Source organism: Oryzias latipes, chromosome 24, assembly GCF_002234675.1.
Source record: "Oryzias latipes chromosome 24, ASM223467v1".
NCBI classification, from domain to species: domain Eukaryota; kingdom Metazoa; phylum Chordata; class Actinopteri; order Beloniformes; family Adrianichthyidae; genus Oryzias; species Oryzias latipes.
In genome coordinates, this window is record NC_019882.2 from 7,027,654 (window position 1) to 7,053,505 (window position 25,852).

General features: G+C 38.3%; 1 protein-coding gene across 1 annotated transcript in view; it reads right to left on the bottom strand.

The window, feature by feature from the left end:
• LOC101173993 (protein eva-1 homolog C) overlaps positions 1-25,852 on the bottom strand; it is a 60,399-nt gene that overhangs the window by 33,190 nt on the left and 1,357 nt on the right. Inside the window, exons 2-4 of the mRNA XM_004083462.4 lie at positions 9,019-9,242; positions 8,202-8,325; positions 5,635-5,787 (exon numbers count right to left, since the gene is read on the bottom strand). Of these exons, the coding sequence (XP_004083510.2) occupies positions 5,635-5,787; positions 8,202-8,325; positions 9,019-9,242 (501 nt within the window). The remainder of the gene's footprint in view (positions 1-5,634; positions 5,788-8,201; positions 8,326-9,018; positions 9,243-25,852) is intronic.

The following is a 25,852-nucleotide window of genomic DNA, read 5'->3' on the forward strand; positions in this document are numbered from 1 at the left end:
TTTTTTAATGAACTGTGTACCAATTGTTTTATTTCTAGTCAGCTATTCTAATAAATGCCTTAAAGACTTGTAATTTTGAATATCAAAAGCACAACTCCGATTTTTTTTTATTTATTAATATCATGTAGAATTTCTCAAATATGAATAATAATATACTGTTAAAAAATGATAGTTTTTTTTAAATTCATTCAGGTTTTCGGGATCTTTCTTAGCGGGTTCTGAAGATGGATGGATAGAACAATTTTACTAGGATCTCATTGATGGGTTCCACGAAAAGTTTTTATTAAGGAAAACGTATGTATTTCCCTTTGAGGTTATCTTTTTAACTTATCAGAAACCATCCATCTCTAGATGCAGCCATCGTGAGCTTATCAGCATTAGGCACAGTTGTGAAAATTACATCTGGTGATCTGTAGAGGTCTGTATAGTCTGTGCACAAACAGCTCCATTCTGAGCTGCATTGTAGGTCTACATCTTGTCCAACAATGTGGATGATGTCACATAGAAGGCTCTACTCTCACTGATGACTGAAACGCTGAAACCAAGATGTAAAGGAAGACTGTTGAGTTTCTCCTGACACACAGTGAAAAGGCAACAGCAGGTAAGGGGAACTCATCAGTTCCAGATGTTTGTTTCCATATCTTGCATGCTTTTGAAGTCTGTTGATCTGATAGTCTGTACCAGCAGCACCTGAGCTCACAGCTTTTGTAACATCAATCATCCGATCAAAATACCCAACTTGCTGCCTGCTTGTTGCCACCGAAAATGCTGGTTTGAGTAACGCTTTGTCAAATTGTACTGATTTATTTTAAAATGCAACCATCATCTCAATTGAAGATGAAGCATGACAATTACAGATGAAGGAAAATCTCAAGTGTTTTGACACTGACTGCTGGGTTTCACTTGTCCCAGAGCCCCGATGATAGGAGTTGGTAGCCTTGGAAGATGTGCATGTATAAATCTGCTCTGGTTGGCTGTTTCTCATGTTTTTCCACCCTCAAGACTCGCCGGTATGAACACACAATATAGATGTAACCAGAAGACTCCTCCCAATCCCTTCTGCCCACGCACATCTTTCCTGGAATCGCAGTACAATACCCGGACAACCTTGTCATAAGTACTCATCTCCTCTTTCACTTTGACTCATCCGCTATACAAGCATGTACACTGATATGAGTCTTCAAAACTTGGTCACAGAGACGCGACGCTGACACAATAAAAGGGCCTAGAAATGCTGAGTGTCTTCTGTGGACTCCTATAAGAAATTTGACACTACTCCTTACCACCACACACACTCACAGTCATAAATTTACCTTGAATGATGGTTCACTTCTGCAGAAACACACTTATATACAGGCGTATCCAAAAGTTTTGCAAAGAGGGTCAGATTGGGTAACGTGAAAATTTTTGAGGGCCAACCGTTAGGCCTGACATGCTTTGAACCATTTTAATAACATTAAATCCAAACTCTTCAATGAACATTTTATTGCGATGGTATACTTTTCATTTCTTCACAGAAACAAATACATCTAAATACGTGTTTACCAAAGTTACTGTCAATTATTCAAACTGTTCTTTCCCAGTTAGCTTGCAGTATTGACATCATGTCTTGTTTGGTATAGGCCCTCTTGATATTGAACTAATTGGACATGTCTAGACTAAATGTCTACCACAAGAGATAAACATATGCACATTCACCAAATAATCCAAGAAAAGAAGCAAAACAATAAAATAAATGGTCAACTGTATATGCATATGATATTACTGAACCTGTAAACCAATGTTATGCTGTTGCAAATTCTTGGTTACAACAAAATTTTAACAGGGATGTTCCTGTATGGTAGCACAGCTTAAACAACCCAAACTGTTAATTTTCTGACTGTAACACTGCACTGACATTTGATTTTTGTATCAAAGTTACTCTTAATTTAAGGGCAGATGCACTAAAAAGCTGTAAAAGCAACTTAAATAAAGGTTTAAAAGACAGATCAGTATGTTTTAAGCTTAAAACAAACACAAACAGTACAAAAACATCCGCCTCAAAAGGAAAATAACATTATTTTGGAACCAGCATGAGCTGTAGGAGGGGTATTAAGATGTTAAAATGTGTGCATGCTTCTGGGGAAGGTAAGAGAGGAGGCAGGTCACTTCCTTTGAGGATTCACTGCTACCGCCAAGAATTTACCCCAATGCCACCACACCCCCACCCAAACCAAAAAATGAGACATGATCAAAGCGGTTTTCCTTTCGTGAGCACATGTCTGTGTCAAAGCTGGTTTTTGTTTGTTAGATTCTCTTCAGGGCTTATGGATTTAACAAGAAATCAGATAGCTCCTCTTAACAGCTAAAGTACAGTAAAGGCCTCTGAAGGGGACAAAACAAACTCTACAAGAAGATTTTAAGCAGGGAATCTAGCTCACAAGCAACCTATTGTACAATCTTTCACTACATCATTAGGCACAGTTCACCTGGGCAGGTGGAGACTGAGTCTGAGAGAAAAGGTCGACATCTCATACATCAGAAGCTTGGCAAGGAGGAGGAGATCATTAGATTAACAAAACCTTATTCGAGTCTTTAAAGAACATGATTGCTCAGTTGATCCTAAATAAACTGATGTATATTGTGACTAAGAAAAACTTTAGGATATGACAGAAAGCTAAACACGTTTATGTTCCTACTACTGGTGACAATGAGGCCACATCAAAGGTGAAGAAGTCCCGGGAAAATCCCACTCTATGAGGCTGTTTGGAAAAGGCTGCAGAGGTGGTTTGTGGGTAGCTGTGGTGCAAAAACTCCTACCAGTCCACACAACCTCAACATATTGTTCCTTTATAGACCAATACAAAATTATGGTTTTGGTGTTTTTAATATGTTCTTGTGGCATTTTTCTGATGATGGAAGACCTTTGAAAAGGAAATTAAGCTCAAAATTGCAATTCTGAGTATCAAATTGTGTGAATCAGGAGCAGACAAAAGCTTGCAGTTGGAAAAAGCATCGAGGTAGGTGCTGCAATCATTAGGTCACAAAGTCCCTGCTCAAGTGCATTCCCATGCATTTGCTTAGAGACAAATAGATCCATTTACGTCTTGGTTTTCCTTGTCTGAGCTGGAATCTGGCTCCAAACTGTACTTCTGGATAGCTCCAATATTGCTCGCCATTTTTGCTCCAGCAATAATGTTAGTTAGAATTGTAAGGTGCTGTAAACTGGCCTGTAGACAGATGGATGATGGGAAATGGGGGGATGGCTTACTCCATGCTTCTGCAGAAATTACGTCCCAGAAAATTACACAGGTTTTTGGATTTTGAAAAACGACATAATCATACTTAAGACACCACTGGGGACACTTTTAAATGTGTATCAAAAGATTATTGGAGCTGGACTTTAGAAAAAAAAAGTTTATCAGCGATGACACCAGCTGCCACATTTGATTCTGAGCTTCAAACTAAAAAAAAAAACAAGCCACGTCAGATTAATGCACAACCCGTGTGTTGCACATTCATGATCCATTTACAAGGGAAAAAATCTCCACACTTCAGTTTTACCTCCAGGAAGGATCCTGCTTCAATGCTAAGGATGAGTACAATAAGAAATGGAGACACACGTAAACTCACACTCACACAAAGCCATTCTTTATATCTGGCTCTGATTACCCACAGGTTAACAACGCCTTAGCCTTCAACTGCATTCTGACAACTCTGCCATAAAGAGGCCTCTGTGCATGCACACAAAATCACACACACACTTGTTTTTCTTTCATTAGTTGAAACCTGCCATTGACGTAATGCATTCCCCATCATTTCACCTTAACCATAACAACCTTTTGTCTAATCCTTAAATAGTTTTTTATCGAAGACTAAGCTAGAAAGAGCAACATGTTTCAACATTTTTTACTCCACCAGTATCCTCCTTTTTGTATCAACAATTATGTTCCATCAGAACATTATTTTTCATGCACGAATCTCTAATTGACATCCATGGACTCACTAGATATTTCTCACATCCAAACCTAACACCACAAAAATCCTCAGAACCAAGAATCAGTTTAAAGCTACACATCCATAAAAGAAGCATTTGCACTATAAAATCACAAACAAAACAAGCTTAGCTTGACATCGGATATCTTAATCCCACCCACTTCCTCTGGCAATGTGTGGGTGCTTGTGTGTATCTTTTTCTTTCTGGTTTTATATATCGAAACAAGTGTTCTGGACAAGATCTGGCAGTTTTAGGGAGTGATATCCTTTTAAAAATCAAATTACCAAAGTGTAAACATGCTCGTAGTGCTGGCATCAAGTGTGGGTTTCCTCTTAAGCCTCCAAGGCAAAGGAGCTGTAAAAGGAATAGTTTCAATGCAGAACGACCTGACAAGTAAATGTGAGTTAAACAAAATGTTTTAGGTAGAGATTATGACGGCATTTGTTGTTAAGAAGTGCTCCAGTCTTGGCGTGTTCAACTCATCAGTTTAATAGTTGCATGTTTTCTCAGCTTGATGCAACTATGTCTAGAGTGTTTTGTTTTTTTTAAATGAAAAAAACCAGGTATGATGAAAGAAAACAGTGGATTCAACCTTAACATCATGATGTGTGTTAAAGCTCAAACAAAAACACAAAAAAATATTTAAACGTACATCTACAAATGTAGTTTCACTCTAGGCTTGTAGTGATGCTAGTAGAGATTGTATATTGATGTATATTTCACCAATAGTTTAATAGTAAAAGAAAAAATATATATTTTAATAAATTTTAAAACTTTTTAGTTGGAATGCTAAGGGTCAACTGTGTAATTTTTTTCTCATTATTTGAATAAGTAAAAACAACCCTTGATTTTAAAAAGACACAGTCATGAGTTCAAACTTCATGATCTTTGTGTTTGCGTCAGGGGTGTGCCACCTTTAAAGCCAACTTCAAACCCAGTCACAAAGGTCTTATTAAGGTTCTTGTAGCGATTTTGGCCATTTATTTAGCTTTAAATGTTTAGAATATTTGATTACAACAATGTTAACCAATTTTTTTTTTGACAACCGTACAGACGTATTTATTTTTAAGAATGCATGAAAATATTAATGTTTTTTTGCTCGGATTTTCTGTTTCTAATTGGCTTTTTTGGGTTTTTTATTAAAGATGTTTTGCAACAGCAGCAAAAAAAAGTGTATTTGCTTTTTATCTTTGTATTTTAATATATATATATATATATATATATATATATATATATATATATATATATATATATATATATATATATATATATATATATATATATTTTTTTTTTTTTGTTGGTTCACTTACCATGATATGTCTGAGAACAAAAAAGCTGAGAAGGTGTGACACTCTCCTACATATTTATTTCAGAAGCCTGAGTTTATCTTGTAAAGCATAAAATCTAATCTTAAACTGCAATAAAACAACCATAATTTTGTAAATTTGATTACACCATGAAATCTTTTTAGAGTTATGGACCATGTGAAATTTTGTTAGCAGAATACATAAAGTCACACACCCCAGCAAACCAGCCCAAAAAAGCAGTCTTTCCTGGATGTAGGAGCACAGAAATTACATTTTAACACAACTGGATGTTCAGATACAGCACCGTCATAAAGAGTGGGACTTTAGAATAATTGTGAGAAGATGTCTCACCTACTGGGGGGGCTCTCCTGTGGTGAGGGGGGCACTCCAGCGTGCCCTGTTGAGTGCGGCCGAACATGGCAGAGTAGATGGCAATCTGCATTCCCTGTTTGCAGCTCAGCCTCATCCTGTCCTCCTCACAGGCTACCTTACTTTTGTATTCACCTGTAAATGGGGAAAAGGGTTGATGTCTTTGAAATACTCAATGATGAAAAATTGGGCTTTTTGTGTTTTTAACATAATCTTGTAGAATTTTTCTCATGATAGGGGATATATATATAAGGAAAATTAAAACTCCATTTCTGAGTATTTATTCAAATCAAAAACAGAGCTTGTAAAAAGATAGCTCAGTTATAGGTGATGGGTAAGGGGGCGGGGTTGTTACCCTGCCAACAGCTCAGAGGCAACTATCTAATAATCTGCAGAAACTATGTCCTAAATAGTAACTTTTTGTTTTGTTTTGGTTAAAAACAGCATAATTATAAATATAATTAAAAGTCCACTGTCAAAACGTTTAAAACAAATCAAAAGATGTTTGGACTTTAATAAACAAAGAGTCATGCCACTGGTCAAATGTGAATGCGACATTGATCAAACATATTGTGCAGGAAAAAAGGGGGGCGCAGGTTCATTCAATGCAAGCATTGGGTGGGAGAGGTGGACGTGTAGAGCCATGCAGAGGCATTCCTCAAACACATCCAGCTAAAGCGACCGGTGACAGCAGAGAGCAGCTCCAATGGCCTGCAAATAAAAACACAGCAGCAGCCGTTTGTCCATCCGTGTGGAGGAATGCAAAATAAAGAGAGGGAAGATAATATGGGCAGGATATTTCCTGGTGATGGATTCGCTCTTGTTCCCTCTCACACACTCTCAGTTTTCCTTTACTTCCTCTCTCCTCCATCCACCTCTCCTTTCAGAGGCAGTGACATCTGCCCGTTTCGCCTCACTTAGAGCCCACGCTGCCTTTCTTTCTTCCTCTGAGAAGTCCCTGGTTAAGTGACATTGAACAAAGAGCTGTTGATTGGCCCAGGAGAAAGAAAAATGTAATCAAGCAGGAGGGGATCAGTGGATTAACTCTCACTTGTGGTCACTCCAGTGAAAAGTCCTACACAGCTCAGTGCATTTTGGCCCAACAGAGCCTTGAGCCTGGAATGGATGCAAGAATTTGGCTAAGATTAATGAACTGCTGTGGCTCACCTCTACAGTGAAGCACACAGTTTTTTTTTTGAGAGGTCAAGGAGCTAAAAAGGATAAGGTGACACACAATTAAATGAAGAATTTAACGGAACATAGACTTGAGCACCGCATGTACTGTAGCAAAAATAAAAAAGGTCAGCAGGTGTGCAATAGTTTAAAACTGTGTTTTTAACATCAGTAATGTTAAAAAAAACTTTAACATATGTTCTTTACACTTCTCCACCAGAGAAGCAAATTCAACTTTTTGACTAAAAAATGGAAATGATTGATTATCAATGTATTTGTTTCCAACTTATATCAAATCTTAACTAAATGAATAAATATATAAAAATGTTAGTGTCTCTCTTTTTTAGCAGTGATAGCAAATATAAGAAAGATCAGTTCCTGTTAAAAGTGGCCAAAGTACTGACAGAGTTAGCATTTTCTGACCATATTCTTTGCAATAATTTAAAAAAAACATGTCCAAATAGCTGTTCATTTTTTAACCAGAAGAGTATGAAAAAACACATAAATCCCTAGCGTCACACAAATGTCTTTAAGTTCTGAATAAATTATTTTCCTTTATAAAAATCCATTTAAACACAAAAAGAATCTAAAGTACGAAAAGTTAAGAAAGGATTAAAAGAAATATTGTACTTTTTGTTTGAGTAGAATAACAGTACTGCATTTTTCATAGAATAAGTTGAATTTGTTTGCATAGTTTGGCCAGTGGAATGATTTCTACTTATAGATGCGACTTATATGTGATTTAAAAATTAGGCTCATATATTAGTTATTTGCCCATGACAATGCTAGAAGACACTGCAGGTGTGTGCAGCAGTATTTGCTACTAAAAGCAATGAAGAAGAAGCACCAGCCTCGATGGAGTTAGTCAAAAGTGACAGATTATCAAGCATTCAATGGATTTAGAAATTTGAATTGATATAAAGAGTTAAGTTGACTTGTCAGCATCTTCTTTATGCTATGTTGCGCTAATATACTTGACACTTGCTCGAATCCTTCTATGTCTGTTAAAGGCAAATACAGTTACAGTAGTGAAACATACATGTATTCAATCTAATATTGTTATCTATTACGTTAATATTATTTCCTGTTCAAGATGAAATGTCCATTCTTCGTTCCATATTTGGTTAAAGAAATTTCTCCAAAAACTGCGACTCATAGGTATGATTTTTTTCTTCTTTACTATGCTTTTTTTTTGCCTCTGCGACTTCTACTGCGGAGCAACCTTTAGTTTAAAAAATACGGCACATGAATTTATTTTTTTCTCTTGCATCTAAATAAACTTTCACCTTAAATTTTTATTTCCTAACAATAGAGAAGTGATTAAAAAGAAGAAACTGTGCATCAGTGTCAGAAAACCTCAAGACTTTGGGACTTACTAGGTCGGCATTTGTACCAGACAATGAGGTATTTACTGCTGCCAGGACACTGGTCCATCCCAAACATGCGGCTACTGACAAGGGCTTGACAGCTCCTTCTGTCTTGGCATTCATCCAGCATTTTCTAAAGAAGGAAAGAGGAGCATAGAGTAAGAGAGACCAAGCATGGGTTTAAAGCAACAATGGTAAGACCAGAAGCCTGTACACATTGAGTCACATCAAACAGGCCGCTTATATCCCCTTAAAGCCAAGGTAAGTACAAGTCTGTAAAGCTCTGCTCCTCTCATTTCCTGGCACTGCTCCCCTTGTCCAGTTTCATCATCTTTTAGCTCACCAGGTAAGAACATTCCAGTACTTAACAATATCCCTGACTAAAATCCAGAATGCTGGAAGAATTTATTACAGTTCAGCTTCAAAATATAAGGCATCATTGGAGCAAAGCACAAAATTTAGTTTCTTTTCTTTTATCCCATTAAAAATCTAGCAGAAAAGAACCAGTCGACAAAATGAATTCTGAATAGTATAAATGTGTATTTTCCTATTTAAGATAGAACGCTCTAAAATAAAACCTAAGCTCGACTGATTTAGAAAACAGAAGAGAAAACAGTCGGATGAAAAATAACCCAATCCATTACAAAATCAGTGAGGCTCAAATTAACCTGGAAAATTTTCCCTTTTTTTCTCTTTCATGGAATTGAAAGATACTGTGAAATAATGAGCAGAACTTGCTTGCAGTTGTTTTTATATTTGTTGATCCATGCTAACTACACTGACCCACAACTGAAAGAAAACTAAGCTTTTATGAATAAAGATATACCTGTAGTGCTGTCGACACAGAACAATATGGATCATTCTCTGGAGAGTAATGAGAGTGCAGGAGGGCCTGGTAGGTCTGGGGGCACCTCGAGAGATCGGAGGAACCTCTTCTTCCATAGAATGCAGACTGAATGGTGATGGTGGTCCGGGGCGGGCAGTGAACATACAGGAATTCACCGTCACAGGCCTGCTGGGTGTAGTTCTTCAACACTGTGGACAGATAGCCTTTAACAAAGAAAAGGGATCATTAGCCCTTGATGTCCAACATACCATAATATTCTTGATAAAAACACACATTGCATGAATTTCTAAAACAAATTTACAGCTCAAAATTTTATTTACGAGTCAAATCAAACCTTTTAGATTGTTTTGTTGTTGTTTGCCTCAGAATATGACACGTGTGGATTCTTGTTATGGTCATGGAAATTCTGAGAGTTTCCAAATGTAGTTTGATTTTTTTTAAATCCCAGTGACTTGACTTCCTTATAAAGATGCTTTTGCAGGGGCATATTTAACCTATACGATCTGGAACACATGTACAATTCATGTGTTTGAAGCTCGTCTGAACTCTAGAGAGTCAAACGGGCGAACTCTGGCGTCTCGGCTCATTTGTATGTTGGTTTTTAGTGTAGTTTAGCAACAGTATGAATGTAGGTAGACTATTCAGCAATAAGAGAATGAAAGTAAACAAAAGAGTGACAAATGCCACCGAAAGCCTTAAGGTTGTTTGATTCTTCAGATTCGTCTAAATTACAAATTCCAAATCATGTAAAGGTTGAGCAAACATGACAGTCAAGGAACTGCTCCGGGACACATTTGCCCTTCTTATCCTGGTGTAAAAATTGTGTTATGGGTGTTTATATGTTCATTTGGCCTTTTTTTTAAGATGGAGGACATAGTACATAAAGAAAATTAGGCTTAAAATGACATTTCTGGGTATTCTTTTCCCATTTAATTTGTTGTGAATCAGGAGCAGACAAAAAAATGCAGTCGGAAAAAGCTTGTAGCAGCGACCAAAAACCAACAACAGCAAACCACAACCTCCCTGCTTCAGTTCCTTCAGATGCATCCACTTTTAAACGACTAGATCCATGTACGCCTTCTTTTTTGCTCATCCGAACTTGCATCTGGCGGAAAACCGTACAGCTGGATAGCTTCAATATTGCTGGTCATTTATGTTGCACAGCTAAAGTTAGGTTGGGGTTGTGAGGGGCAAGTAAGGGAAGAAGGAAAATACACTTAATGGAGGTATTAAAAAAGTGTTGCATTCTCCTTCTAATCAAACTGCATCTGCCAGAAGACCTTAGACCATAAAATGTCTCCCAGAGCTTATCTAGCACATTCACTCATGAACAGAGAAGAGGAGATACGGAAATCTCGTCTTCTTAGTTAACAATTAGAACGGCAGTTATGCTTGAAAGGAACAACAAACACTCTTAGGTCTATCACATTGTAAACTAAGTTATACATCTACTTCTTAAATGTCCCAAGTAAGAGTTTTACAAACAAACTTGTAGAAATGTCAAGGCGCTGAAGCTCAGACAGACTCATAAAGTGGAGACACTGTGATTCAATTGCCTTTTTTTCCAGTCATCTTTAAGAAAGAGGAAGTAACAAACAAGCTGTGCTGACACACACAAAATGGACACACATTGTCCTCCTATCACCATGGTCACAGATTAAAGGAGCAAGACATGCGTCCCTTTTTAGAAGGTCACTAATACACAAACAAAAACAAAAAGAGTGTTTCTCCAAAAGCCGTTTGTCCATCAGGAGCTAAAAATGAAACAAACTAAAGGGTTATTCTGTCTTAATTGACTGTGTTTAATCCAAATTTGACACAACGACATGAGTGATTTTCTGAACACTTTTGTTATTCTAGCCTAAAAAATTAAGTATTACATCACTGATACAACCAAGATTATTTAATCATGTGGTGTCCATTGATTCTCCTGTCAACAGTAATGCTCCAACAACACACCCCGTCTGCTTTGCCTGCCAAATTCCAAACGAGGGAAGAGGGAACTTGGTATTTCCCATGGCAGCAGGACCACACACACACAATAACCAATCAACAAAAACAACATGGCTGGAGCAAGCACGCTTGGCTCTTGAAGACAGGGTGTGTTGTGATGGTGTAACACTATCACACTCTCTGCAGAGGGTTCCTGGCTCCGGTGCCATAAAACAGCATTCTCTTGTCTGCGTAAATTCACCATGGAAGCCGAAAGGTTTGGAAAGGATTGACACAGACAGGGCTCTAGACAGAAGAGGTAATTTGCCAACTGGGCGTTTCAGAAGAGAGCCGTCCTTGTGCAACAGCTTGAGCACCACAAACACTTCTGCACACCTTGCTCCACCCAACAAAAATGGGACTGCAAGGAAAAGGCAAACAGATTATCTCACACCAACCCTCAGGTGCTTTCTAAAGAATCTGTCTTCCCCATTCCACCCTCCTCCTTCCATCTCTTTCTTCTAGTTCATCACTATTGTTGCCTCCGTGCTACCTGTTGACTGAGGCCTCCTTCCTTCAAGGCCATCAAATCAGACAGAGGTGAAGCACCGGTGCAGACTTTCCAACCAATGAAAGGTTCCCCTTCAAAGAGAAAAGGCTGAACAATGCCGTGAAAACACCCAGGCGTCTTTCTTGTCGTACTATTTTTATGTGCGGCCAAAGTCCTTTCTTAACAAGATCTGTTAAGAAGCGGCAGGAGCACAGACCTATTTTGTCTGCTGCTTTGTTTTTGTTTTTTGTTTAAAAGACAGTCGGAAGCTGTTCTTGTACAAACAGATCTCTTTCTTCTACTACAGGGGGAACAAAGCGATCTGTTTTAGGCAAAGATGGACAACTGCACTTGTCTGGTGCCTTTTTGGTTGTTAGGAATTAGTCACATGATTTTAACTTAACCTGCCTACTCTTCTCAAAGCTACAAATGAGTTGCCCTGGTGAATGTTAGCTCCTCATCTGCGGTCATGAGATGACCTTAAAGTCTGACCAAATGAGGGTAGGGAATGATGGGGATTAGAGATGAGCCGCTGTGTTGTGTCAACATGATAAAGTAAAAGACCGTGTGAGAAGGTCTCCCAACCTTCGAATCCAAGTTTACAGCTCAGCGGGTACAACCATGCCTAAAAAATATTGGTGAGATAGTTTGAAAGTGAAACCGGGGTTCCCCAAAGTGAACCAACATTATCTGCCTCTTCTATCTCTTCTATCTGCTGATTCCTCTATTTGTCTACAGAGTTGAAGAATTTATTCTAAAATAAGTTTATTGTAATGTTGAAGCCAAAAAAGAAAAGGGGTTAGATGTAACACATGGCATTGTGTTATTCAGGCTCGGGGGCTTTCATTCCTTTTGAAAAATGCTCTCTTTTCTCATTGGTCAACCCTTTAGCATGAAGAATGTGCTGCAGGATTAGGAATAACTGACATGTTATTACAATGTTGCTTTAGTGCAGCTTCTAATTCAGCTCCTTGCTCCTTTATGTACCTGTATAGTTTGCGGGACTCATACAATGTAAAACAAAGCAGACTATTATAAGATTATAGTTTAAAATGATGCCACGAAACTACCTGTTTAATGTACAGTTTAGAAAAAATCATAATAAAGTAGCAATAAACTGCAATACAATTAAAGTATGTCAGCAACAACCCTTGTAAACATTTCTACAAAGATAAAGAAATGTCTTTGGAGTACTGAAATGTCAAAGGAGTTATTCATCTTGGCAAATTATGTATTTAGGATTTACAGCGTTTTAACTTTATTGGTATTATTTTAGGCAAATTATAGCCATGAAACCAACACAGCTTCAAAGACACAGAACTGCAGGCTTGCTGCACGAGAAGGAATTCCCTTTTAGTGGTAATTTCTGGGAAAAGTTGAGGTTTACCATCAAAGACAGCGCAAAATGGTTACCGCTCAAGTAGTGTGGAGATGAAGGTAAAAAGTCAAGAGGAAGAAAAATGATGGAGAAAGATAGCTGTTGGAAAGATTTAATATTCTGTTTAATAACTTGCTAAATAATGATAATAGTATTAAAAGACAGAAAACAAAAACGTCTTTCTACATTTAGACATCTGCTTCTTACAGCTGTGGTAATGAAAGTCTTGAGGCCAGATCTGGTGGCTTTAGGTCTTAAATTAAGTATGTTTTTTATTAGAATTAGAGCACGTGATTGGAGCAGGACAACATTTTTATTTCAATTTAAGCACATTTAGATCCTACTTTAATAAAACATCTTGCCCTTACGTAAATTTAAAAAAGAAGAAAACTTGAACCAAATTCAAATAAAAAGCAAAATAAATACATATTAAATCACAGCAATGGCAGGTGTTTACATTTTTAAACCAGTAAAAGAAAGTACAAAAAGAAAAGTGTTACGCTTTAAGTTATATATATTCAATATGTGATGATTCTACAAAAAGGTTTAAGTCAATTTGGAAGAATGGACCTATTGACTGAGTTTAAATGAAGGGTATTTCCCAAAATAAAAGCATTTTAAAAATGCTTCAATACAAGAAAGACTGTTGTGAAATATTTAGCAAGTATTGTTTTTTGGAAACGGCAAATGGCATACACTTATGTAATCTTTTTTTATTTCGATTAGGCCCAAAGCATTTTACAGTTACAGTCCCATTCACACATGCACACACACTCACACACTGATGGCGGCTCCGCTGCCGAACACTGGTGCCAACTTCCACCACCAGAGCAATGTTGGCTTCAGTGTCTTGCCCAAGGACACTTCGACAGATGGACAGGCAAGGTGGAAACCAAGCCTGCAATCCTACGATCAGAGGATGACTGTTCAACCATGGCTTGCTCTAAGAAATGGCTAACAGGTTTTATGTACCAGAAACTGGATGATCCAATGCAGTAGCGAAGGAATTTTATTTGATAAAGAGGATGATAAAAATGCATAAAAAATCTAGTGTTTGGTTTTAGAAGGTGATTTATAAGGAGAAACACCAGAATACAATATTTGAAGTAAAGCAAAAAAATAAAATAAAATGTTACAAAAACTAGTAGTTTTTGAAGTTTTAATAAAGAGTGGTCATCCTGTCATCCTCACACCACTGTAATAGTGTTTTTTTATTTAATTTATTGATTTATATTTTTTGCTGTGATGCTTAAGTCTCCTTTTTTTTAAATCCTTCCCTTTATTGCTTTAGTGGTAGAAAATGTTTTGGTAATATTGGTGGTAGGACCAACAAGTGTTCTTGTGAGGTAAATCTTCCCAAACATGATTTGTATTTTCAAAACCATGAGAAATGTCATGACTATAAACCCTACAAGTATTTGAAGTGAGCAAGAGTTCCTTCCATGCCACAAGAGTATCACAGTCCCACTGAAAATGCTGTCGGATTAAAGAATCAACTACTTGCTTCGGTTTTCCAAAATACACTCCTCCTTGTTAAGCCACTCAGCTTCTAGGCCAATGATGCATTCCTAAAATTCATCAGATTCTTCTGCTTACAATACATCAGCCTTACTTTTATGAGCGTGTCTTGGATTAGCCTACTTTTCAGTTAATCACTCTAAAGGGGAGGGATGGAGATACACTAAACACTAAAGCGGTTTAATTCCAAATTAGGCCTTTTTTTTTAAATACTAACATACAGTAACTCAGTTTAAAAAATGTAGGATTTTGTGCAGGAATTTGGGGAAAAATGCAGAAACTTGCTTTTTTTTACTGAGCTGTAAAACTACTTTAAACACAGTCTGCAAATATGAAATATGGCTTTATAAGGCTGTGGGGTTTTGGTTAAAAAAATTCATAATGTTAATTAAAACACCACTGTGAATATTATTATTTTAAAACATTATCATAGAGGGACTTTATAGAAGGTTAATTTATAGAATTTAAACAATGTAAAAATAAATAATTATGCTTTTCCCAGCCTCAGCTTCTTCTACAGACATCATACTACACTGTTACACAGCAAATTTGTGAAACTGACCACTCACTGCTATAAAAGAAGCCTAGACTGTGACTTTTCCTGCTTTATTAGGACCACCTCTAATTCAATTTAATCTGATATGAACCAGTTGGCTTTGTGGAAGACATTTGACATTAATACATCTAATTTCTGAAGTCCCAATGTGGCTTAAAGCTGGGGTGTGGTTAGGATTAGCCATCAACTGGTCATAAGGGATGGCAAATTGAGCCAAATGTGGTGCAAAAAGCAACCTGTCATCTTAAAATGATGTCAGCAATGGACAATTTGCTGATAGTGAAATTTTACTTTTTGTATGTCTTTATAAAAAAAACTTTCCACATTTGGTTATGATGGAGCTCTGAATTTCTTTTCCCCTTATTTAGCCTGTTTTCAGCATTTGCAGGCATAAACTCGTGTTTAGATTAGATTAATTGGTGAACTGAAATTTTGTGGTTCGGAGGGGTGAAGAAATGAGTTCTTACACGTTCAGCCCCCTTTTGTCTTTAACATCGATGCAGGCGCGTCTCACCTGGTTCCATCAACACGCCTTGGTCACCGAACCCCCCAAAATGACTATGCTGCCAACTCAACCACCATAGCTACCTTTAACTGGCTGCAAACCAGCCGGAGCCTGAGCAGCTGAAGTCATTAAAACTTGGGAAGTAAAACACGCGTCGTTCTTTCCTCCTCCCAGGGCAGACGCACAGAAATAAATCAACAGGGCTATGGAGGAGCTCTTCAACTTCATCCTGTTGGTCATGAATAATAAACACGAACTCACCTCTGGCCCCTGCTTTCCTGATTACAGCTCATTTATTTTTATTTATGTCAGATGAAATCAAGAGCAGCAGCGTGCCAGACTTCTGAAAGACTGATTACTTCGCTGACAAGAATATTAAAACTATTCAGCTGCTAAAGTGAAACGACCCACTCAAAAAAAAAAATGTTTTTAACATATTCTTGTGGCATTTTTCTGATTATGCAGGACATATACAAAGAAAATAAAGCTCAAATTTGAATTTCTGAGTATTTCTTTATTTAAATTGTTGTGAATCAGGAGCAGATGATACGAAGCCGTTTGTAAAAAAGAGCGTAAACTCAGTAAACACTGAGTGGACCACAAGCTCCCGGCACCACAACAGGGATAGTTGGGGGGTGGAGTTGCTCCTTGATAATAGTTCTGCCCACAACTCAGAGACAAATTCCTACTGCAGAAATTATGTCCTAGAAAACAACACAAGTTTTTGAATTTGAGCTTAAAATGGCATAAAAATAAAAAAAACACTGGGAAAGCATTTAAAATAGAGATATTAAACAGAGCTGGATGATCCACACCCATTTCTCCCTTTTGTTGGTAATAGCTTCTTTTAAAAGTATAAATGTTTCTTAATTACTCTAATAAATGAAATAAGTAAGGAAATTAAAAAAGAGAAGAGAACCAGAGAGAATTTTCTCAGAGGTTGAGCCTAAAAGGGGACTCTGTTTTTTTTTTTTACTTGTCCTGTCCAGCAGCTGAGCAAACAAACAAGAGCTGAAGGCCTCTTGTGTTGCATAGATTTTACTGTTACAATAGGGGGCTGTGAATATTCTGCCACACTAGTTCTATATTAGCATAAATACCTTTTGTAGTTAAGGTTAACTTAATTAATATTGACTAGTTTGTAGTCAATATTATGTATAGATGTCTTGCTGGACCAGATGTTAAAAAAAGGAGAGAAGAAGAGAGTGAGATGTTAGAGATGCTAGTGGGATGTTTTATAATAAATAAATAAATAAATAATATATCAGGGGATTCAATTTAGAAGCGTAAGCAAACAGTTAAAGAGAACCCGGTCATCTTAACCCCAGACCAGACTTAATACTTCTGATTAGTGTCATAAACGGACCCCTACCGCCGTCGAGGGGATGTCCACCCGTGGATCTCTTGTTTAAACTTTTCCTCAGGGGCTAATGGGTATAAAACATCTGCCAGCATCACTGTGTGCTCAAAGTTTGACAGCGCCAGCTAACACTCCCCCAGGGAGTCCCCTTAGCCAAAAGAGTGTCCACACCAAGCCCTCCCACGACCTCTGTAAGCACATCCCTTTCCTGGTGACCCTTAAGGGCCAAAGGCCATGTGGCAAGAGGACACTTTTACTCCAGGTTTGTGAGCATCTGTGTTGTGTTTCTTATCACTGGTGGTTGAAGGGTGAAAGAGCGAGGGGCACAAAGGTTCCGGGAACACCCTTGATGATGATGATGATGTCTGCGTTCGTGTCCAGACTCTCGTAGAAACCCGCAGATGCAGAGAGTGACAGAGAGCAAGACACAGAGAGGAGAAAGAGGACACACATCTGTCATTTTAATGGTCGCTTTTTATGGGCAGCAAGAGCTGGGTGGCAGACAGACTGTCCATCGCTACCCAGAGTCCAGACACCACACAGATGCACCAATAAGAGCTTTACTCTGATGTGAACTTCTTCAAACAGCCTCGTCCCAGTTAACATTTATAGGCAGAAACAAAAGATTTGGACCAAGTGAACAAAACTTGGCATAAATATGCTGACATTCATGGATGTGCCTTCATCCTGAGCATTTCCTAAGCTGTAAACAACCAAAGGTGTTGAACATTTAAGAAAAGGGGGCCAAATTACCTTTTTAATTTTACAATTGTTCTCAACTTTATTGAATTGATTTTTGAATCGATTAACTTGTAACTTAGAAAACGATGGGATAGTACTGATTGACTGATGACAAAAAAAATACAATTTATATATGCCTCTATATGCACTAGCAATCTGCCCTAATGGAAAATCGGCATAACAACCTGCATTTAGTGAGGTTCAGGCATGTGTGGTGAAAAGAACAGACATTGAAGGGGAAAAAAAGCATGGGAGTGGGTGGGCATGGACGAGGCTGAGCTTTGGGAGGAATTAACAAGCTTATCTCAGGGGCTTGTTCTGTGAAAACAGGCAATTGAACAACCCCTGAAGATCTGGGGGGACAAAAAATGGTCCGCAGCGTGTCAAAGGGGATTTACCAGGGAGATCTCTTTCCATTTACAACAAAGCGGCAACAGAACTGCAGGAATTATGAGATAAAATGTGAAAGCTTCCATTGAAATGAAATAAACATGTTTTACAAAGTTTGTTTTGAAAACTCCTTCCTGTGAGTTTTTTTTTGTTTGGAAGCTGCACCTTTAATTAGAAATCCTGTGACATAAAATAAACTATTATTCCATCCACTCACCTAAAAATAAATGACATAGAAAAACAGTTTTTCTACCAGCTTTATCTGCGTGTGAGATTTTTTTTTTTTTGGCTTATTGAAAGCTTCAAAATGATCTGAATGTCCTGCATTGAAATCTACATAACTGCCTTACCGTGTGCTGTGCATGAACACAGTGAGGCCAATTATGGATGCCTTAAGTCTAAAGATATATAGAAAAGTTTCAATTATTAATAAATAGTGTGAAAATCTGGAGACCAACTGATTTAGAAAATGGATTAGAGACACGCAGTAGGGAACTTTTTCTTATTTTGTCTTTTTTCTCTCTGAATTTTTAGTGTATCTTGACTTTTTTTTTATTAAATATGAGACTTTGTCTTTAGGAATTCTGACTATAGCCCTAAAATTTTGGTTTTCATTTTCAGAATTCTGGTTTTAACTTTATAATCCTGACTTTGACTGTCAAGATTCAGATTTTTTCTTTCATTCGGACTTTTACCGTACATTTAAATTCCACAGAATTCTAACGTTGACCTTGGAGTTTGGTTTTTAATCTCAAAGTAATGCTTTTTTTTTACACTTTCTAGTTTTAATCTCAAAAGTCTGATATTTATTAGAATGTAGGAAAAAAGTTATTTTACATTTACTTGATTTTTTTTTTTTTTGTGGTCAGTGGCCGTATTTATTTATATCAAAAACCATAAATTCTGTTTGTTTTTAATGGGGAAAAAAAATGGAGAGAACCAAACTGAGAAAAGGGGAGAAACCTGCGTCCTGCCTGCTCCCTCCCCCTTACCTGAACTGGTCAGAAGAGCCTGTAAGCAACAGATTAGCAGTGCTCTCGGGAGCAGGCTGGTGTAGCGTGCTGTAATGCAGACTGTCAGTCCAACACAGTTGGGGGGCAACACAATGCCTCCTTGTTCAGACTGGCCCTTCTGTGCCCCACCTCCCCTACCTCTACATCTCCCTTGCTGTCTCCCTTTTTAGCCTCAAGGGGTTTAATCAAACTATAAAAAACCAACAGAGTTCAAAATGTTTCTTTCACTCTCTGATGCCAAAGACAGTTTGAGGTATTGAAGGTGGGACGGATCAAGGGGGTAGAGACAAATTTACAAAGGAAGCAAGATCAAGAGGGACCTGTCGACTACTAAACCAAACATAAATCAGCTCCAAGGAAACAGAGTAAGAGACAGAAAAATGGGAAGGAGGAGGGGCATCAAAGCATGGTTGACATTCTTCAAGTAGCACAAAAAGGTGTGTGCACCAGTTTCTGCAAAAGTGTATGTAATGGAGACTCAGTTTAGCTTGACCTAACTGCATATGTAGGCTGTACACCCACCTGATTTAGAAATCGACCTCCTACCGCAAAGTTTCACCCCTGAATTTACCCCTCAGTTTGTCCCTTTCAGCCCGCTGCTCTCACTAAGTAAAGTCTGTGCAAACATGACAAATGAGGCTGCATTCTAAGTGGATCCCACAATGTTTCCTAAACAGAAACGCAGATGTGAAGTTGTGCAAAGTAGCGGCATGCAGCAATACCAGCGTGCCACTCAAGATTCTTTTTCAGGCTTCTTCTCCTTTTTGTGCAAGAAGGGGCAAGTGCAAACACACACCTGCAATGTCAGTATATACATCTCTGCAGGTAAATGATTTAATAGGATTTTACCATCGGTTTTCCACAATAACAATCATTATTATAGAGAAATATCTAACTCAACACTTCACTGGGTAATTTGGGTTGTTTTGAGTGTTGGAGAAAGTGTATGCAAAATAATGATTATCACATTAAGGGCTAACTTTTTGAGTAGTATTTCTGAACAGAATAAGTCATGATTCACAATCTAGTACTTCACAGTTGATGGTCTTCTTTTTCAGCCTACGTAGGTAACTTGGATTTAAATTGACAGTTTTACCCCAAAATTAGCAATGAGAGAGACATTATATTAAAAAAAAAACTTGCATCAAATTACAGTGATCTTTGAAATCCAGCAAGCGTCATCACTCAGTCAGAACTTTCATTTTATCCATGATGGTGGAGTTTAATGCTGACAGAGCAACCATTTCTGTGGATCAGACTTTACAGCTACCATCGCTACAGTCCATAGTTAGCATGACATCTATATCAACAGGACGAAAAATTCAAGTGTTTCTCAAATTCTTGAAAGACCCAAATTTTGTCAATGAGGTTAGTCTTTTTTTTTACATCCAAGAACAGGTGAGAGGCAAATCAGTGCCCAACAAACATACGCAAACGTGAATAATGTTATGCCGAAATATTGCGCTGGTTCCTCTTTTGCTTTCAAAGCTCAGATCCACTATGGACTCCTGCAGACCCCTCAATGAGCACTTTGGTATGTGGCACCATAGAAACAGCTTCTTTAAGGTTCAGTGAGTGGAACCTTCCAGGGCTGGACTTGTTCATCCAGTTCATACAAGGGAAGCTCAGTCAGACTGACATCTTGGAAATATGAAGAGAGGGATCTGGCTGCAGACAAGATGGCACCTGACATCATCATAGAACTTGCTTTTCTAACCAACCTTCACACCAGAAATTTGAGGAGGATGTTAAGAATTTTCTGGCCCCAAAAAATCTCCATTGAAGATCTATTGTCCCGTTGCAATGAAGAAGACATGTCAACAATTATCTTCAAAAAATGCTAGACATGCATTGGACATGAAAGCATGGTTGACGAAAGACGGAAGAAAATACGATCATAAAGACAGCACTACAACGGACACCAGATGGAAAAAGAAAACGACCACGTCCCAGAGAGTGGAAGCCGAGCTGAAAGAATTTGGACACACCTGGGGAAACATCTACAACTTGGCCCATGACCGTCAGAAATGGATAGATTTTGTTGCTGCCCTAAAGATCTCAAGGCGTAAAGGGCAGAAAGAAGAAGACTCTAACCCAAAAGTGTTCAGAGTTATAAATAAATAAAGAAATAAAAGCTATCTTATGGGTAAGCCTGCACAATAAATTGTAAATGTATCACTATCGCGAAATCAATACGCATATCGCAAAAGATGGTGAAAATTGCGATAAATGGTAACCTTAAATGAACTCAAACAATCTTATGGCAGCGTGAAGTATTTAACTAATCAAATAAACCCAATTATGCATTTGAGAAATCAGATGGACGCCTTCACGTTGTTGACCAATCGGGTAGAGCCCATTTATATTAGATGTTCCCCTCCCATGTAGACGACGGTCATTTGGAGTATAATTTAAGTTATGTTGACTCCTATTTAAATGAAACTGTTACAGTGAAAAGGAAATTATGTTTTTGGTTGTTATGCTGTTTGTTCATGTACCAAAAGTTATATCGTCATTGCAATATTGATCACCAATATTGCATATCGTGAGTATTCCTCATATCGTGTAGCCCTAGATATGGGGGAGTTCTGGTTCCAGTTGAGGAATTCTGATTCTGGCTCTTAATGTCTGCTGCTAGGACCTCTTGAATATGGAGACAAGGTCAGCATCTAATTTTTGTTCTGATCTTGAAGCTCCTAAATCTATTCTGCTTTATATCATGACACATTGTCTTTCTAAAGGAGGCCATCATTTTCCATGCAGCAGTGTCGATCAGGGGTCATCAATCCTGGTCTTTAAAAGATCTTATTTTGCTAGTTTTCCAGCTATCATGACTTGTTGTTAAATGATGGGATCACTTGTGAGCAACTGATGAGAATATCAAAAATGCAAATTTTAAGAAAACAAGGACAAGCATTGGGCAACCATGATGTTCATTATCTGCAGGGAATATAAAAGTAACCCGTTTCTGTGATGTAAAAGTTGATGTGGTTCATCTAACTTTTACATCACAGCTTTATTTCCACTGTAGGTAAAAGATGGAAGGCTCTGTATCTGAATTCTCTGCACCTTCATAGCACCAAGATCTAAAGGCCATGTCCCACAGCCACTACACACATATTGCACAGATGAAAATTAATCATAAGTGAATATACGTGGAAAAAGTGAGAAAAGTTGTGGTTTTTACTTGAAAATGTAACAGATGTATCAAAAATGAACCAAGTTAAAAGAAGTAAGGCTAAACAACACAAAGAAAACTTAAATCATCGTAGAACGGGAACTTTGCGTGATTATTGCGCTGCCATTAGTGATTTGTGCGTCAATTGCATAATTTTTACAGGACATGTAAAAATGTCTTACATGTCCTAACATGTATTAGTGGTACATGCATGAAAAGTCTGTTACACAAACGTGGAACGGTTGTAGAAAGCTACAAATTTGCGTATGCATCTGACAAAAATCACACACAAGTGCATAAGGATTACATCATATTTGCGTTTGAACTACGTAAAATATGCATAAACTGCGTAATTCTCTACCAACCCAAAATTTTGAACAGCTCAAAACCGAATTCACGTAAGGACCCATCGGCCGAAACCCTCGACCAACAAAAAAAATTTCACTTGCCATATAATAAATGCATCTTACACTTCTAAGAGATAGCGAGTGATCTTCATATTAGGGATTAATGGTGTGTGTACCATATATAAATGATTGTGCTACAATGTACTTTACAAAAAAACGGATAAAAAGACGCCGACAAAAATGCAAGATCTTCATCTCTATATGCTCATTATTCTATTCTTCAATGGTTTAAAGGCTTCATTCAGTTATTTAAAGCCGCTGAGCTTCTCACATTCAACAAGCAGTATTTCAATCCCTGGAAGAAGCGATTTGTCGGATTTGCAGCAAAAACTTTCTGGGCAAAGGTGCTAATGCCACTAATTTCAAACTAATGGTGATGTAACACAGTTAAACCACAATAACACTTACCTACGTCAGAATGTCCAATTTTATGGCAGCTTAAAAAATGGTTTTGCCCTTCATCATTAGTATTGATAATTTAGTCAAGGTCTTGTGCCATCTGTTGAATTTTTAAGTGGACAATGACGAATCAAATTTAAATAGATACATTTAGAACATATCTGGGCTATTTAACCAGATTTCTTACTTTATAGGTATAGCCAGGGAAGATTAGCTTTTCTTGGCATAACTTGATTAACACAAGAAAAGTGTGAAAGGCTGTTATGAAATTATTTTTATTCTTTGTGCTTTAAAAATGTGTTGGATCCATTGTAATATCCTTGAAAAGCTGAGAAACAAACATTTCTTAAAAGTTCTTTATGGGATGACTTTGAGCCAGCATCTGTGTTCAGCACAGCTGATGGAGATAACTTCATTTCCGTTCGCCTGCCTTAAAATGAGCTTTCCTTCCTGTTGTAAACACTCATCTCTCACCACTGACACCACTCGGTTTTCCCACCGCGATGTAAGGCTCTGCTTTTAGTGTGTGTTTATTTATGTGCTCATTGTATCCTGAGGGAAGAGCTTTCACATATTTCATCCCCATCATGCCAGGCCAGACTTCCACCTTCAATTACACACTCTGCACACCTTACCTCACTGGAGTACAATGTGTTTATAGCATCCCTGAGATGTCGGATTTACATTTTCATCAATGCTGCAGTTATGAGAAGAATTATTGTGGGCAGAGAGAAAGTGTTCTGGTTATGAAAGCAAAAACTAAGCAGATTTGTATTGAATTCTGACCGAAAATTCTAAACCCAATTCTAAAATCAAAGACCCATTCCAAAGAAAATTAACTGCTCCCTGCTCCGCTCCATATTAATAAATTCACTTCCAGGCAAATGGATCCCTGTACGTCTTCGTTTTCCTCCTATGAGCTTGTATCTGGCTCAAAACTGTACGGCTGGATAGCTCCAATATTGCTTGCCATTTTTGTTGCACCCATAATGCTATGATGGGTTTGTAAGGGACTGTAAGCTAGCAGGAGAGCGTGTAAACAGATGGATGATGGAAAAAGGCGTTCCACGCCCACAGTTCTGTACACAACTCAGAGGCAAATGAATAATGAACTACTGTTGCTCAGCAGAAACTTTCTTCGTTTGGCTAAAAACGCTAAAACGCTTTTAAAAGAGATCAAAAGATGATTGGAGTGGGACTTTAAATCCAGCTACTCTCTTACACAATTTATGGACTCTGAGCATTAGATGGATTTGAAAGTTGAACTTTAACAAGCATCTAAACCTTTAGTGTAGTGAGCTGCCTTCAGCCAACACTCCTTTGGGAAACATCCTTCACTGAATCCTCTCTTTGAAAACGACACGCTGCCCATTCAGGTTGAAAGAAAAGCAGCATTATGCCAGGTCCTCGCCATCCGCCTTGCCTCCCGTCTGCATCTCAGCAGACAAAACAAGTGGGAGGCAGGAGTTGTTTAGACAGAGCTCACCTGGCACAAATGCAGACATAGAAACAGTGATCAGGCAAGCTGCAGGGAGGAGTCCAGGCAGCAGAAGGGCGTGGAGGAGGAGAAGCAGCTGTGGTGTTCATGGAGAAAAGGGAGGCGAAATGACCAGAGTGTGGCCGAGGGGGACACATGGCCTTTAGTGGGTGACGCTCATCCAAAGATACTCAAAAGTTAAAGCAGATTGAGACTAAGAGGTTGGCAGGGTAGAGCTGAGGAGCACCATAATCCAGGACTTGCCTGTGGGTAACAGAGGATATGGATTTGCACATCAGTGTGTGTGTTACTCCCATGGATTCAGAGCTGCTGGTATTACAGAAACACCCAGCTAATCAAGCGCTGAGGATAAATAAGGCTCAGTCATAATACCATACAACTGAAAGTCTGCACGATTAGAATAGGCATCGTTTGGCCCCTGCTCGTGCCAAAAATAAGTGTTTATTTTGATCTGCTCTCTTTAAAAAAACGTGTGTGCCGAGGGTCAACAGCAGGCAAACAAAGAAGAAGACGGATGATAACTCACACTCCAAGATACTATGGGTTGACCTCAGTTGACCCCATGGCCCCTCACAACCTCTCATCCCATTGACTGAGATTATAAAGGGTTTTGCCCACGGGCTTTTATGAGGGTGAAACAGAACGAAAGTGGCCTGACTGTAACCCTAGACTTTAACAGAGATAACGGAGATGTAGAGCAAAATTGACAAACATATTCTCACAATGAGGGAATCAGAGAGGATCAGGACATTTTTAATGACAGAATGAACACCAGTACAAAGCCCGACACCGACCGATACTGGGTCTAGACCACTTTTGTCACTTGCGCAGCTGTCAATCAAGGTCTCCCAGGAGACTCCAGCTGGTGAAGAATGCAACAAAAAGAGCTAAAGAATGCAACAAAAAGATGCTTCTGCCCAATTTCATTCATAATGATGCAGCAGGCCTGTTGCACTGAGCAAACAAAACTCCATTCAGCCAGTTCTAAAAGGCCTCGGAGGTTGACATCCTGCTAAAGCAGGAGTTTGTCTCCAACTCTCTAAAGCAGCATCTTTTAAAATGTGAATGACAAATTAAAAATCCAAGCAGACTCCACGCCAAATGTACGATTTGCATAATCAAGCTTCAAGCTTGGTTCAAGCAGGAGAAATCTGGCATCATCCGGCCTTACAGTTTTCCTTTCTTGCTCAATTAATCAGTAATCTCCCCAGTCGTACACTTTGAGTTAAAAACTCACAATGCGAAGGTTTTACTGTGATCTTTAGCAGCTCATTAGGCTGTGGCAAGGACGCAAAAACGCAAGAGGCATGCAACATACATCTGCTCTTTAACACCTTTCCCTATATACTGTTAGGCTGCTGCTTCCAAGCATTAGACCCATTAGAGAC